Source organism: Carassius auratus, chromosome 9, assembly GCF_003368295.1.
Source record: "Carassius auratus strain Wakin chromosome 9, ASM336829v1, whole genome shotgun sequence".
Taxonomy (NCBI): Eukaryota; Metazoa; Chordata; class Actinopteri; order Cypriniformes; family Cyprinidae; genus Carassius; species Carassius auratus.
Window position 1 is genome coordinate 27,696,283 of NC_039251.1, and position 17,375 is coordinate 27,713,657.

Consider the following 17,375-nt stretch of genomic DNA (forward strand, 5'->3'; position numbering starts at 1 on the left):
TTCTGAGGAGCAGTGCACTCCCCTTTTTAAAGCAAACAGCCTGAAAGCTGAGCTCAGCTCTATTGTGTGTGAAGCAGTAGAAACACAGGAGAAAGATACAGTATGTGGGCAGTGATAGTTGTGTGTGTGTGTGTGTGTGTGTGTGTGTGTGTGTGTGTGTGTGTGCGCATGACAGACAAAATAAACCTGCGTTCAGGCAATAATGCTGGGAAAGACATTCGAGATATTTTTTAACCCTAATGTACCACAATGATTCTGGACACTATTGTTAAAAAGTTAAGGGTCAGTATGAATTATTTAAATGGTTTTAAAATGTCTCATGTTCCCCCAAGACTGCATTTATTTGGTCAACATTTATATATTTATACATCTTAAAATGTAATTTATTCCAGTGATGTATTTTCATCATCATTACTCCAGTCTTCAGTGTCACATGATCCTCCAGAAATCATTCTAATATACTGATTTGATTTTTTATTTTTATCAATGTTGAAAACAATAGCTTAATATAAAGTGGGTCTGGCTTATATTCAGCAAGAATTCATTTAATTGGACAAAAGTGACAGTAAAGACATTTATAATGTTACAAAAGACTTATCTTTCAAATAAATGTAGTTCTCTTGAACTTTACATTCTTCAAAAATAGTATTAATTAATAAAGAGTCTTCAAAAAGTCTTTTATTACTGGGCTCTTAACTTTAAATTAATCATTTGATATAATGCACTGATTAAACTGTACCATGTAAATACCAAGGTATATTAATACGGTATTTTATCAATTTTATATATCATGGTATGATCTTCTACTACACTACACATTTAAACCCCAAAAAACAACTAAACCAATCGGGTTTACATGCACTAAAGGCTTAATCAATAACTTTAAACAGCCCTTCTGTCACAACCACACCTCAGTTTTCATGACCAATTCATGCTTTAATTTAACTTTCACTTCAAATGTCATGAAATCAATTTTAAGTTATAAAAAAAAAAAAAAAAAAAAAAAAAAAAAAAGTAAATCAAAGTCACATTCACAGTGGACCATCAAAAACTGACTGAAAATGTTGACAGGCTATTAAACTACTACTAGTTCACTTAACAGTTCCACAGCCGATTAACTATAATAATCAATCTGACTGACTGTAAAACTATCATAAAGTAGTTTAAGCTTTTTACTATAAAACAAACAGTTGATTAAAATAAATCAATAAGATTGATCAAACTATTCCACTCAGATTTCTCTCAGTTAAAAGCATCTCAGGTCAGCCTGACAGGAGCTTCATGAGCGAGCGCACTCACCTTCCCCTGAGGACCCGCTCCATCCTGCTCCTCCTCCACCACAGGGACATATTTAAACTGCTGGGGAGACTCGATCACCAGCTCTTTCTTGGGCGCTTTCCCCGTCCTGCCCTGCATGACTCCACACTCTGTCTATCAGATAAGCTCTCCACATCCAAAAGGGTCCTGGAAAACGTGCAGCTGTGCGCCTGCAGAGTGACATGAATCCAGCCCCTGCTGCTCTCACAGACTGGACACGAGCCTCACCTCGCGCTCTGACTGGAGACAGACGCCCCTCCTACACTCACTCCAGTGCTGACGGGAGTCACCATACAGTACACTCACACACACACACACATTCCTCCTCACGGGATCCACCTGCACGCTAATCACAGTGTCCCAACACACACACACATTCCACGACAGACACCCACAGGAAAGCTTCCTCAGACAATGCTCTTCCATAAACCTCTTAAAGGAAAGCCATTTCATTGAAGTAATTCATTAAGATGAAACTGGGGGTATGAGATCCCTCATAAAACTATAGGAAGAGTGTGTCTCTCAGGAGACAAATCTATTTGCTCTCCATTTTTTCTCTCATTGTTGTCTGGGAGAAACGAGCGAGATGTCAAAGATAACCCTATTGTGATTTGTCTTTCCTGCAGGCAGGATTGAGAGAGGGTTTTCTTAGTTTAGAAGCACTCTTTACTATTCAAAAGGGTCTGAATGTGAACAAGCAGCCTGAAGAAAACTATCAGTGTAACATTCTTAATAACTAATGTCAAACCTAACATGATCCATCTTAATGCACCAACTTTAAAAAATGAATAGCATTTGAGAAACGTTAACTTTCTATATTCTAAAGCATAATTATTACTCTACTACATTTCATAAAAACATACTGTACTTCGTGATTAAACTGAAATAAACTGGGAAATAATCGAGGCGTGATAATGTCCAATTCGTGAATGAGATCATTATTTTCAAAGAGTCCATTGAATAGGTTTGAAAATTTGCAATAATTTTTTAATTTGCGAACTGGACTAATCTAATCACAGCTGTCCTCGAGTCAAAAACTCACTGATTCAGTGAGCGAGTGTGAGGGTTTGTGTCTGACTCAGAATGAATCAAGAACTGGGAGTTCCTCTGTGTGCACAAAGTTAAGAAACTTTTGTACTTTTACTTCTGATTTGTGTACCTCATCCACAGCTGATGTGTGTGTATATATGTGTGTGTGACAGAAGTTTTAAACATGTCTCCTGTCTCTGTGACACACCCTGTTTATTCATCTGTTCAGAGGGAATTCCACACACACACAAAACAAAGCCAAACACACTGTTAAGAATCCACAAAAGGACAGTGTGTGTGTGTGTGTGTTATCTTTTACTATACAGAGACATGCGGGGGGAAGGTTAGGAACTAGCACAGCTGCACTTACACACACACACATACAGAGATCTTGCCCGTCATAAGCTTACACTTCCTCACTCATGCCCCGAGGACAACACCTTTCTGTGTGTTTAAGCCTGTGTGAAGGGACAAGATGACTTAATGCTCAGATTTTTCCGAAAGCTATGGATGTGTGTGTGTGTGTGTGTGTGTGTGTGTGTTTGGTTTTGTATGTATTGAGATAGTGCCCTAAAAGGTCACATAAAAATAAATAAAATACCAAGTGTAAATAATACTAAGTAAAGATGGCACAAGCAAATTTCCCAAAAAGATGTTTGTTACGTTTGCAATTATAAAACAAATGGACAGACCAGGAACGCAAAAATAAAATCATGCAATATTCCGTTTCAGCTGGAAATACGTCACTACACTCAAATAAAGTCGGCAGGGTTGGCTGAGACCACAAACAGTTCAGTCTTAGCTAGGCTTAGTTGAAGATGATGGTCCTTCATCCAGCTAGAAATGTCTCTCAGACAGGCTGCAATGTCAACAGCTACCGTCAGATCATCTGGTTGGAATGAGAAGTAGAATTGAGTGTCATCAGCATAGCAATGATAGGAAAAGCCATGCTTCTGAATGACAGATCCTAAAAATGATATGTAGATGGAGAAAGGAAGTGGTCCAAGCACTGAGCCTTGAGGTACCCCAGCAGCAAGAAGTTGTGACTTAGAAACCTCACCTCTTGCTGTCCAGGAGGTTGTTCTGTGAAAGGATAGTGCTAGATATAGAGATGGTTTCTTAAGCAGTGGGGTTATCCGAGCCTGCTTAAATGATGCGGGAAATGTTTCAGTGTGAAGAGAGGTGTTGATAATATGAGTAAGTGCAAATATGTGAGTGGGGATAGGATCAAGTGGACAGGTAGTAGGATGATTGGAAAGGATATGTTTGGAAACTTCCATCTCAGAGAATGGAAAGGAGGAGGAGAGAGTGTGTATTTGTCGTTATGAAGTTATCATCGGTTTGTGGTGTGGAGAATTGGTCACTTATGGTAGTTGTTTTGTTTATGAAGAATACTGCAAAGTCATTAGCCGTAGAAGTTGATTAAGGAGAAGGGGGAGGAGAGTTTTATTCATTAAAACATTTAAGTTAATATGTTTATATATATTTATATTTTAAATATACTAAATTGCAACTTCACTACAAATGTTCAGTTTCAAATATATTTAAATAAGCAGTTTAAACATGCAAGGTTTTAACAGAAATGACATTGAAGTAGATTTTAGTCAGTGTTAATTTTGACACGAAATTTTTATTTAGTTTTAGTCTTAGTCTTTTGACTATAATTCTTTTTAGTTTTAGTCAAGTTTTAGTCATCTGATTTGTTTAAATTTTAGTCTTATTTTAGTCGACTAAAATTGCTTGGTATTTTAGTCGACTAAAATAAGACTAAAATCAATAACAGATTTACTAGACAATTTTTTACAGCTGGTATAGGAAACAAACTTAACCAAAATATATAAAACACAAATTCAACTTAATTTCAACACAACTGTGTCTTTATTTCGATTCAAAAGCTTTTATGCAGCAACAAACACTGTCATGATAATGTAAACAATAACTAGCTGCCAACTGACCATCAATAAAAGAAAAATAAAGTTAGGTCCAGGACCTTAAAGCTTACAGCTGAGCTGAACAAGGAGTGCATACATTTAAAGTAAATATTTAATAAGTTGGCAGCTAGGTGGATAAAAAAGTAACAAGATTTTATAAGGTATTCATTTGTCTAGCAATATTGTATGTTTTAAATACTGCAATATTGCTAGATTTGTATGTATAATGATAGGATGTGAACATTCACGTTTCACAGGACTAATATAGAAATATTTGTGATATTGTCAACAAGTAGAACATTATAAAATATACTAAACATTCGTATTAATCAAATGTATGTGTCATAATAATATGTATTAGTATTGTGCTCTCATCTAGCTTGAAGAAGGGGCTATTTTACAGTACTTTTCAGTTCGTAATATTTAATGCTACAACATCTACGCACTGCAGTCTTCCAATTATGCTTAGCTCAATAAACAAAAGAACATTGTTGTGAAATTACATTTGAGAAAATGTCCAGGTGGCTCGTCTGTAAATGTCTTTTCAAATTGGTTGTGTTCTTGCCATGAATGAGCGCTCCGCGTGCTTTACGCTTTGTTTTGTTTTGTTTTGTTCGTCGTCAAACGTGAAGTGAGCTGTGGACATTTTGTCGCTCTTTTAGACATCACCTATTTGAATGCCGACTTCCCGGGAGCTCATTTAAAAACTGAAAACCTTCGCTTCACGTCTCAATAAGTCAGGCTCGGATTGGTTCTCTTCTCTCATGCAGTCTGTTCCGTTTTGCCGGTTCTTTTGTTGATTCCTCGCATCTCTCCCGTCTGCAGATTTGATTTTTCTCACAGTCTATTTTCGTCTCGTCCTTTATTCGTGGACGATAATGTCAATCAATTTAGTCATAGTTTTAGTCTCCATCAGTGCCTTCTTTTTTAGTTTTCGTTTCGTTTTCGTCCGCAAAAATATATTTGTGACGAAAATATTTAGTCAACGAAATTAACACTGATTTTAATGCTTTTCAGTATATTCAGCAGTATGCTTTAATTATATTTCAAAGACAATAGAAGTAATTATGAAATTACTTAGTAATATGAACTTAAGTCCTACTTAAGAGGGTCAAAATAAGGACTCTTACATTAAACTGTGTTTAATATAATTTTAATCTTTAATACTATAATTTAGTTTGCATTATATTGTATATTTCTTTTTTAAGCATATTTATGTCCATACTTTTCACATTTATGCCAATATTTGTTGGATGGTTGGCAGATGTTAGTTCATGATAGTTAATGAGATTCTCTACACCTGTGGTTCCTCTGCTAGGATACCTGTGTGAGCTTGAGAAGAACTGACTTCATACTTCAACTAAAAATCCCCAAAACACCTGACACGGAGCAAATCTTGAAAGTGAAGTGAAGACTGAAGAGATAAAAATAAAAAATAAAAATATCAAGCAAGATTTGAGTGCACATACAGATATTTGCTTTGATATTTAGTATGTAGATCTATTTCTTAGCGGTCTCTCTCAGGTGTAGTACGTGCTCAGTCTGACCTCTGACCTCTCACATCTACATCATCACACCTTCGCAGGGTGTGTTGCATAATCAAAACTGATGTAATTGGCAGTCGATCCCTGCAGGAATGGGGAAATATGAAGAGGGTGTAACTTGGAATGTGACAAAACACATACTTCCAAGAGAACTGAGTGAGTGCAGAGCTGTTTCTACTAAAGACCCCCAGAGAGCTTAAACACACAAATACACACACTTTGACAATAAAGACATTTGTTTGTGTGAAGTGTGTGTGAGAGTGTGTTAGTGTGTGTCCTTTCAGTCTCACATATCTGTTAATTACCTATTGTTTTCTCCATGAACTTTGCCAAGCTGCATGCATGATTGTTTATCGGACTACGATTGTCCTCGGCTTTATGACATGCAATGTGTATTTAATCCTTCAAATACTCAATTTTTCATTAAGTCATGCCTGGACAGAGTGATGGAGACTGTAGTGTGACTACTCAACATGCTGTAGCAGGATTCTAAATGCAATACTTTCATTAAAGGAATGTTTTAAGTGCATCTGAGTCTGTCTGTTGTTTGGTTGGTGTGAAATAGTTTCACTAAACTGGATTTACTTTAAAAACTATTTTCACTCAGAAATTGCTAGTACATTTCACACACAATAACAAAGAACCAGCAATTAACATATTTAATTAAATGTAACATTTAAATAGAAATTGAAGTAGAAAGATTGAAACGTTACTTTCTTGTATAACATAACAATATTTGTTTTATTTACAAAAAAAAATGGGGTTTTTTTTAGCAGCGTTGGTAAATTTATGTGATTAACTGTACAATTTACAATCTTACTATATCACAATCTTACCATGTGACTTACATATCTCATAATTATGACTTATCATGCAAATTCTATACAAAGTGTGAATTTATGTCTTACAACCTGAGAGTATTTCTTGTTTTAAACTTAATCTAGCAATTACCTTTTTTTTTTACACCAGAAATGGCCTGCCATAGAAAAACAACATGTGAGTAAATTTGGTGAAAAAGCAGCTGATTTGTATTAAAGATTTGGCAAATGAATTAATAAGTTAAGGTGGATTACTATTAACTAGTTGCTTATTATCATGCTTATTATTAACATATTGGCTGTTTATTAGTACTTATAGTCTACTTGAGCATATTCTACATCCCCTATCCTAACCAATACATAAACTTAACAACTTACTAGCAGCAAGTTAGGTCTTTACTGAGGCAAAAGAGATAGATCATGTTTTTTTAATAGCAAGAACTTGACCTTAAAATAAAGTGTCACCATTAATAGTGTTATAAAAACTGGCAATACTCCAGGTTTGATCTTCTATGCTAAAACCTAAACACAATTTTACTTTCAAACACATCATTTGCACAGTGTGTATACAGTACGGTGTTGATTTTACAATGTGAACAGGGAGCAGAGAGATGATTACTAACAAACAGAATCCTTTAACCTGAATGAACTTCATTCGACAGACACAAAAGAGAAATGGAAGAATCATTTGTAGCTTACTTCTAACAGCAATAGGAGGACATACTGTGGTCCCACTCGTAATAAAGAGCAGCACTGATGCCCCCTGCAGGCAGCACATCACACTGCACACACAGTATAATAAAGTGTTCCTAGTCTAATCAATATCTACCACACACCACTGTAGATGGAGTGTGTTAACAGAGGCCTCGAAACATTCATTAGTGTTAGAGAAATAGCACATTACTGTGATTACAGTCTAACCTTGCCACAATTTACAGTACATTCTTATCATTCCTGTCAGCTCATCATCTCAGTTCATTCATTCATTCAGGACAGATTTATGAGTGTTGATTCCTGACTCAGGTTGACACAGTTATCAGCTGAACACTGAGTGTGTTTGAGTCGAATCCCCAGTCGCCCTCCGCACTCTCTCTGGAGAAAACATCCTACCATCAGTAACCACATCTGTGCTTTAAGACTGAACTACACATCTGTGAGTTTAACTTGAGAAGACACAAGACATCTGTGAAACATGGGAGGAGATTAGTGAACACTCAGTGTTTGAGGAACATTCGAGATGACTGAAGCGCATTCAGAAGAAGATTAATGAAGATGAAAATACAGAAGGAGAGCGTGAGATGCCACATGATCTTGGCTGTGTGGAGCTGTATGCCATTTACTCTGTAAAGCATCATAAATCACAGCGCGTGCAGCAGAAGAGTAACATGATGCGAATCCCAACACCCCTGTGACCCAAGAGAGGAGCTGATCAGACCTAAGGTTATCACGTCGCTGACCTCCCATCTGTTCACACACGCAGCACACCGCTGGCTGCCCCATGGACACACACACCCTTCCTGTGTAGGAAACACATTTCACATGACTCCATTTATAAAGCTGTGTTTGATTCTGTTTCCTGTGTCATTCAGTAGAGATAACGCTGCCCTACACATCAAACAAACTAATCTCAGACTGCCACAAATACACACGCGGGAGCAAAAAGATCTATATCCAGTAAAATCTCAGGTTTCTGACACACATTTGCTGAGGTGTGTGTTGTTGCTGGCTCGGTCACTCTCTGATTCAGTTTCCTGGCATTAAACCTGACTTAGTCATGCTATTCAGGAAGACAGGAATCACACGCAACCATTTTCTCTAATGCTTTAAAAACTATTTATACTGGTATTCTAGAGGAAACCAAGAAAAGCTGGAAACACATTTTGGCAGAACCTCAAGTGTTTTTCTCAACATCTTCAATGATGCTAAACATTTACAACCTAACTAACCTTGCAATGCTATAAAAAGATCACATTATCTAATATTTTAATAGATTTACTGACTTCAACATACAGGGGTTTTCAAATATTTGTAATAATATTTTAACTGCATGCTTGATTCCTAGAAATAATATAAGATTCTTCTTCATTATGATCTAGTGTTGTTATTGTAAACTAAAACAAACTGTTCAGAAAATGTTTCGTTAGCTGAAATAACCTTTCAATAAAATAACAAATAATTGTTAAAATAAACTTAAATGAAATGTGATCTTAGCATCTAGCTGAAATAAAATTATTTTATATTTTAATCTGAAGTACTCCAATTACTGAAATAAAATTTGGCTAAAAATAAATATTTAACAAAATCTGACGAAATCACATAAAAATACTCATATTCAAATTAAAACTGATACAGAAACAAAAGCTATAATAAAAAGATACCATACCAACTATAAAAGTACATAGTAGTATATAAAAATAATACATTACAATAAATTACATTTTTTTTTGCTCTCCAAAAAATATAAAAATGCATTTTAAATCAAATTTCAAACAAATTAAAATCATTATAGTATTCCTGAAAAAGACTGCAACAATTCAATGCCCATAAATACATCACATAGGCCTACATTACATACATACATATACTGTATATATATATATATATATATATATATATATATATATATATATAAGATTCTTCCTGTGTAAGTACTCTTACTTTTCCCAGCTTACTCTGTGAAATTGTGGAATAAACCCAAAAAACTGAAGTGAAATAAAGAATGAAATAAAGCCCTATCAGACAGATCTAAACATTGTGAGCGTGGTCTTTATCTGGTGGGCGGTGGAGGCTCAGCATTTCAGAGTCCTGACATAATGGGTTTTATTTTCTTTTCCAGAAAGCTGTGGTCATAGCTCCACCTAAACATAAATCAACAAAAGCGGGGGGAAAAAAAAGGAAAAGATGTTGCGTGCAGTCATGACTGTTTTGTGCATTCCATTAATAACTCATTTAAATCAAATCACACAGAGAAATATCTCTTAAACATCCACACCTAGCGCACACACACACACACACACACACAGACGCGTGGAGGAATGTGAGGCATGCAGTGTAACTGGCAGAGAGAGCTTCATTAAAGCTGATCAACTCTAGAGAGACAGTCCTTGACTCAGATATGGTTTTTATAAACTACAGATATCACGAGGACAGATCTGCTCTCACTTTTCCAAACAATCTGACTTATCATTTTTCTCCTAAGAAATCACAAAAAACAGTTGCTGGAACTTTTATATATGCAAGCATCATGTACATTTTCTTTAGTAAATAAAACTGTAGGTATGCATTGACACAGCTGTGTTCTGGCACTATATAGTGTCTCAGAAAGGAGAAAGCAAGCACAAACTCCGGGATAATTTGATATATGGTAGATATGGCTATATATAATTACATAGTTACATTACAATTTGAAGTATCTCCTTACTATTTTGTTAGTAACTCACCTTGCCAAACCACAGCCATGAACAGGAAGCAGAAAAAAAGTTAGGATATATTCACACAGGACACGCTTTTCAAGTTCATCAATGCTGAAATATTTTGAATTTGACATGGCATTTAAAAAAAACTCTGCGCTCATGATATGAGATGCTGAAAAACAATGAGATGTATGTACAGCTTGTACATGTGTACAGAGAACAATATTATAAATATAATAATAAAACATGAATGTGTAAACGTCCCAAAGTACAATACTCTGATCAGTCACAACATTAAAGCCACTGAGAGGTGAAGAGAATAACGTTATAATGGCACTAGTCTATAGGGCTGTCCCGATTAATCGATTCAATTCAAGTACTCGACTGAATTCAACAAAATCCTCGAGTCGAGTAACCTGCAAAACACAGGAAATGTGGTATTGCATGGATATGAATCCATGTAACGCATTATTAGACTGTTTTCCAAGGCTGCACAAAATATGAAACCCATTCAAGAATCATAATAAAGCATAAAGATATTGTGAATACACAAACTCATATGTGTTTTAATTATTTACATGTGTGTAGGTCACAGAGCAGCTCCACACAAACTGTTATCATTTATCATTATAATTTCTCCTACACAAACACAGGAGAATACAGAAATATATTTCCCAATATGCTAACTGTTCATGACGATTTCAAAATAAAAGCCCAAACCCTCACTCAGAGTTTAACGTTACCTCACATCGTTAAAGTTTCAATGTACACATGCTAGAAATTACAGTAGCTGTAGCATTTCTGTCATAACGAAATGGCCAAATAATAAAGTTTTTATTTGTTTGGCATTAAAATAGTACGGTCAGGTTTACCAGAGATGCGCAGCATATGTTGGGTTGGAAGCAGGAGAAATGGGCATGTGAAAAAAGTGCCTTTGACAAGAGCCAAATAGTGATTGCTAGATGACCGGATCAGAGCTCCTCCGAAACCTCGAGTACTGTGGGGTGTTTCCAGTATCCAGTGGTTAGCACCTACCAAAAGTGATGCAAGATAGGACAACCGCTGAACTGGTGTCAGGGTCATGTGAGGAGTGAAGGCCAGAATTACACAGAAGAGCTACTGTAGCTCCAACTGCTGAACAACTTAATGTTGGCCATGAAAAAAATGTGCATCACGAATGTCAGGAATCATGAGTGAAAAATCACAAACAGACAGACATGCATTACACTATGCCTGATTTTGCTTTGAAAGGCCAGCACCAAACAGATTTAATATTGAAATAGCTTGAACTTTGAGTGTAAAAGCACTCGTTGGTCTCACAGCGTGGTGTAATGCAGTATCAGATGCTGCCCTCTGTAGAGTTCAGTGCTCTGGGCAGCTCTGACGTCAGTCACGTGAGACGGCCTTGAGGCGGCCTAAACTCACTGCTATCAGATTCACACATGCAGCGCAGTAAAACTCTTCCCAGATCTCTGAAAGAGCGCAAAGACCAGACCAGCAAACACTGACTCACAGAGTAAACACTTACTATAGTGATGTTACCATCGAAAACAAACCCAGAGAAGAATGGTAAAAAAACTGAAAGATCTAAATCTGACTAACACAAATGTCACGAAGAAGAGCCTAAAAAAAGAGAAAGACAACAAGTGGCTGAGAGGGTTGAAAGCTTGGAGTTTATGTGATTAAAGTCTATATTCAGGCACTGATTCCTTGAATGAGGGAAGAGCTTTCTACAAAGGACAGATTTTTTACGACTGTACAGTGGCTGCAGAGAAAAACAAGTAAATATGACCTTTGGTCACAGAGTTTATAAGCCCCTGTTTTGTCAGACACTCAGACACACACACACACAAACAAAGATAGAGGAAGAGTGTGAGGTACACTAAAATCTAAAATAGCTGAAAGTTTTGTGTTACGGGTAGTTTTAGGTGTAGGATTCGGGCAAGGGTATAAAAATTCAGTCTGTATACTATAAAAATCAATATGCCTAGATTCCCCATAAAACTTGGAAACCAGTGTGTGTGTGTGTGTGTGTGCGTGTGTGCGTGTGTCTGTGACTGCAGCACAGGTCTTTGTTTGGTCCTGTCAGTGGAGGTGCTGGAGGCGTCTGAGGATCTGAGGAGCTCAATCAGTCGTCTCTCTGACTCAGGTCTTGTACGGGCCGGGACAGAGCTCTGAGGGATGTGGAAGTTGCTATAATTGTCTTTTAGTTCGCAAAAACTGACACTGTATTCCTTCTTAATAAATGCATCTGTTGTTACAGTAGCATGTTTCAGCCCTTACTAATGTAATCATATTACAATAGATCATATGTTATGCCCAGCTGATTTTTTGTTTTTTTGTTGTTGTTTTTTTTTTTGGAAACATCTCAGATGTCTCAGATTTCACCCTAAAATTTTAATTAAAATTATTTCCTTATTTCCTCACCCTCATGTCTTTTGATTCATCTTTGGAAAACTAATAGACATTATAATATCACTCGTCATTTCTGTGTTTTTCTCTCATCAGCTTCTGCTTATGATATTTGATTTGCTATGCTGTATGTATTTGTGTCGATCAAGGTTTATATGCAAATTAAAGCCTAAAATAAATCATATAAAGCGATCATATGTCTTCAGAAAATTTTAAATAAATCATCTTGATTCATATGGATTAATATTACAATGTCTTTTTGCACTTGTTGAAGTTTGCATCATGTTTTGAAGATGAACAGATCTCTTATAAACGCACACACAAGAATGTATATATTTAAGAAAACTATGTTTTATACATTAATTATATTTATCTATAATATAAATTATATTAATATAAATTTATACATGTAAACCTTTTCTATTTACATACTGTATGTGTGTGTATTTACAGGTGCAGCTCAATAAATTAGAATGTCATTGGAAAATTTCATTTATTTCAGTAACAACTCAAATTGTGAAACTTGTGTATTCAATAAATTCAATGCACACAGACTGAAGTAGTTTAAGTCTTTGGTTCTTTTACACCAGCAGATGACATTGCACCCCAAATCATCACAGACTGTGGAAACTTAACACTGGACTTCAAGCAACTTGGGCTATGAGCTTCTCCACCCTTCCTCCAGACTTTAGGACCTTGGTTTCCAAATGAAATACAAAACTTGCTCTCATCTGAAAAGAGGACTCTGGACCACTGGACAACAGTCCAGTTCTTCTTCTCCTTAGCCCAGGTAAGACATATCTGATGTTGTCTGTGGTTCAGGAGTGGATTAACAAGAGGAATACGACAACTGTAGCCAAATTCCTTGACACAGCAATGAATGTTTGTGGCTTCCCCTCCTCGTGAAGAGTGTCAGTGATTGTCTTCTGGACAACTGTCAGATCAGCAGTCTTCCCCATGATTGTGTAGCCTAGTGAACCAAACTGAGAGACCATTTTGAAGGCTCAGGAAACATTTGCAGGTGTTTTGAGTTGATTAGTTGACTGGCATGTCACCATATTCTAATTTGTTTAGATGTGAACTGGTGGGTTTTTGTTAAATGTGAGCCAAAATCATCACAATTAAAAGAACTAAAGATTTAACTACTTCAGTCTGTGTGCATTGAATTGATGTAATACACAAGTTTCACAATTTGAGTTGAATTACTGAAATAAATGACCTTTTCCATGAAATTCTAATTTATTGAGATGCACCTGTATATTTCTGGTCAGTGCTATGCTACACAACATACAAACTAATTTTAATGTCATACTGTCACTATGAGATGACACTCGCTGACTTTCTGTGAAGTGCAGTACTGATCGAGGCGCGTGAACCAGGATCATTTCTTTATCCCTACCGGTAAAAAATATGATTCAGCAGAGACCCCACAAATCACACTCTGCTTACAAGTATACTTACACTGGTTATATTTACTACATAAGGTATGCTTATTGGAACATACTTGTAAAACAAATTCCATTTATACCTGAAGTGTACTTCTCTTGTAAGGATCATGTATCTGTTGCAACAGCAGACTGGAAGTGGTGTAAAGCCAGCTAATGAGATTAGAGCTTGTGACTGGACGGAGGACGTGCTGTCCGAGGCTGAACCTGTGCTGAGGATACTGACTGACTGTGTGGGAAAGATATCACAGGGTGTGTGTGAGAGTGTGAGAGAGAGTGAGAATGGAGAGGAAGTATGGGGGAAAATAACTCTGGCTTAAGACTGTATCTGTGAGACAAGTCTAAACTAAACCCTCATCAGACTGAGCAACTCATCATGTCCAAACCTACGTCAAATACTTCTGGGCGAAATCCACATCCATGATGAGTGTGTGCTAAACCATCAGACAGCAAGACTCTGTGCGCGCGTGTGTGTGTTTGCTAGAAGAGTGAAGTGTGTTAATGCTGAACATATGTATCATAGACAACCAAGACATCCCTATTCCTACATAACACACCTCACCTGAACAAAAAGGTTGTTTGAAGAATTTGGTAGCCATTGACTTCCACTGTATGGAACAAAATACAATGGAAGTCAATGGCTAACATCAGCTGCTTGGTCACCAACATTCTTCAAACATTTAAAACCTGTAAAATACTCATACAGGTTTGGAACAACCTGAGGGTAAGTAAATCATGAGGATTTCCTTTTTTGAGTGAATTTTCCTATTAATGCATCTAAAGATCAATCAATAAACACTACATTTACAATCTTTACACAACGACATCTGCATGCTGATGCTCCAGGACAGATATTTCATTCCAAACCACCATATTCAAATCACTGATACAGTAGTCATACTCATTTGAATGTTTAGATAGTGTGTGTGTGTGTGTGTGTTACTGTCCTTGAGAAGAGCTCAGCGCTCAGACAACTGTCTGCAGCTCATCCAGACTGTTCTGCTGAACTACACTGTTATGGAAACCTCACAGACCAATAACAGATCTATTACAGATGAGCGAGAGACAGAAAGACTTAAAGAGAGAGACAGGGAGGGCTTGGTTCTCTCTGTTGTGTTGTACCTCCTTGACAAACAGATGTTGTCATAGCACTAATCTCATGATGTCTGTTAACAACATACGAGCCTAACCTAGTTAACCATACAGGTTTCATCCAATTTAAGACCAAAAACACACCAAACTGTAGCTACTGTACATGTGCAGTCATTTCCTTAGGGAAAGCCTGTGGTTTGATAGTGTACAGAATTGCTACACCAAACCACATTCAAAAATACTACACCTACCTGTAATCAATGACACAGCGTACACAACACACACACACCTGCAAACAGAGGAAGTGTTGACATCATAAAACAGATTGGATTTTTTATGATCCTACTCATTCATTACTGATTACAAAATACTTATATTTTTATTTGTGTTATTTAACAGTTTCATGATGCTTCACTATTGTTTTAAATATGGAAAAGAGTAATATTAAAGAATGATGTAAGCAATAATGCAAAAATAAATTAATATATATGTTTTTTTTTTTTACAATTATTCTGCACACACATACATATATATATATATATATATATATATATATATATATATATATATATATATATATATATATATATATATATATATACACACACATATATATATATATATATATATATATATATATATATATATATATATATATATATATATATATATGTGTGTGTGTGTATATATGCAGTTTTCTACTTGTCTGTTTAATATAAAGGCAGATTTAGTGGGTGAGTGTCATTTCAGCCTGTAATGCTTGACACGCTGTACAATCCTGCAAAATTATAAAAAATAAATATCACATGATCATATAACAGGTTTAATCCAATCTTAACCTTACAACTCTTACGAAGCAGCACTGTGGCATTCCAGGAATACCATGGTAGACATACAATGATGAAAACCAAGCAATTTTCTTACAGGTGAATTCCCCTCAACATCAAACAGACTCTGTGTGTGTGTGTGTGTGTGTTTCCCTGCAGGGTGTGAAGCAGAGGCTCTCCTGAGCGCCTGTGGGCAGCTGTAATGTGATCTGTATATGAGTGTGTTTATGAGGAAGGAAGTGCCGTGGAGAAGGTCACTCTGAACAATGCTGCTCTAACACTGGCAGAGACAAATCAGTGGGAACCAGGATGACCAGTCCCTCATCTCCATCTCTTGCCCAATTCACTCCCACAATTACCAACAGCACCGTGCAGACAATAGAGTCGTAACACATCGCTCTTCAGATGACATTAACACGTGAGTTCATCGGTGTCAGACAGCTGGACAACAGTTCAGTTCATATGAACACACTCAAAGACTGAACGGCTAACAGTCGAGTAAGACTTCCTCAGGTTTCTGCATGTTTTTGTGTTGATGATGTCATGGACCAGGTGTGTGTTGGAGGAGTGATGCGTGTTGATTTATCATTGGTTCGAGGGTGAGGCCAAACTTGGATGATTTTCATGCTAGTTTATGTTGACAGAATATATTTGATGTGCCAACACAGAACTCATGATACACCGAGTTCAATTCAGGCTGCTATTTTGTTTTTTTTAAATCAGATCTGCTTATTAAATGAGGCTTATATTTCAGACTGTATAAACTGGTGGTGAATGTCGGTGGTAAACATAACAAGTAACTGTTTGCGACTAAGTGCCTATTAATGCCCAGCTGAACAAAGTCCATGATTAGTGAAACTATACAAAATCTAGCCAGATGACTAGCACACACATGTGCAGAGTAACCCTTGAAATACAGAAGGTGTTTTACTGACCAGTCAGCATTACAGTCCAACAGTCATGATCCTGAAGTAAAGTCCCATTCATTTTTAATGATTACAAGATACTGTAGACCTACTTGGAGCTGCAATGTTGTTGTTTTTTTACAATTGTGTATCACAATGGAATTTCATGGTGAAATAAATGCATTACCAATGATCCAGCAGAGAAATCTTCACCAATAGCCAAAAACAAAATCACAGCAAGAGTTCCCCAATGAAATTCATCCCATAGTCCAAAGAGGGTTCATAGATGAACACCTGATTCAAGATGAAATGCAAATTGCATGTGACCATACTTGAGTTTACACGTCTAAACACATATCTGTGGGTCTCCCTCGACACCAAAGCACAATCCATTTGTGTTCAGAGGCCGGTCAGAGCACCAACCATACGACCGTGACACAATCTATCCATTATTCTACAAACACAGAGTCTCATTTCATTATATTTACATGTATAATGCAGGAATGCGAGTGTGTGTGAGCTCACTGGAGTTACACACACATTATTGGCCCACCATATGCTTCATTGAGAGTTCATTCTGACAGTTCTGATCCTCAGATTCAGACCTCGCAGCCAGAGCATTCTGGGATTGAACCCACAGGC

The 17,375-nt window shown here is 36.7% G+C and overlaps 1 protein-coding gene across 5 annotated transcripts in view; it reads right to left on the reverse strand.

Moving 5' to 3' along the window:
• The window catches only part of zmp:0000001200 (dedicator of cytokinesis protein 9), a 75,426-nt gene that overhangs the window by 55,906 nt on the left and 2,145 nt on the right, over window positions 1–17,375 (reverse strand). Inside the window, exon 1 of one of the 5 annotated variants that reach the window (XM_026272382.1) lies at window positions 1,300–1,567. The exons of 3 other annotated variants lie outside the window; for them this stretch is intronic. In XM_026272382.1, coding sequence (XP_026128167.1) covers window positions 1,300–1,416 — 117 coding nt within the window. In that variant the 5' untranslated portion in view covers window positions 1,417–1,567. Of the gene's footprint in view, window positions 1–1,299; window positions 1,568–17,375 lie in introns of those variants that run through there. One more of the 5 variants, XM_026272381.1, reaches the window with a different exon arrangement.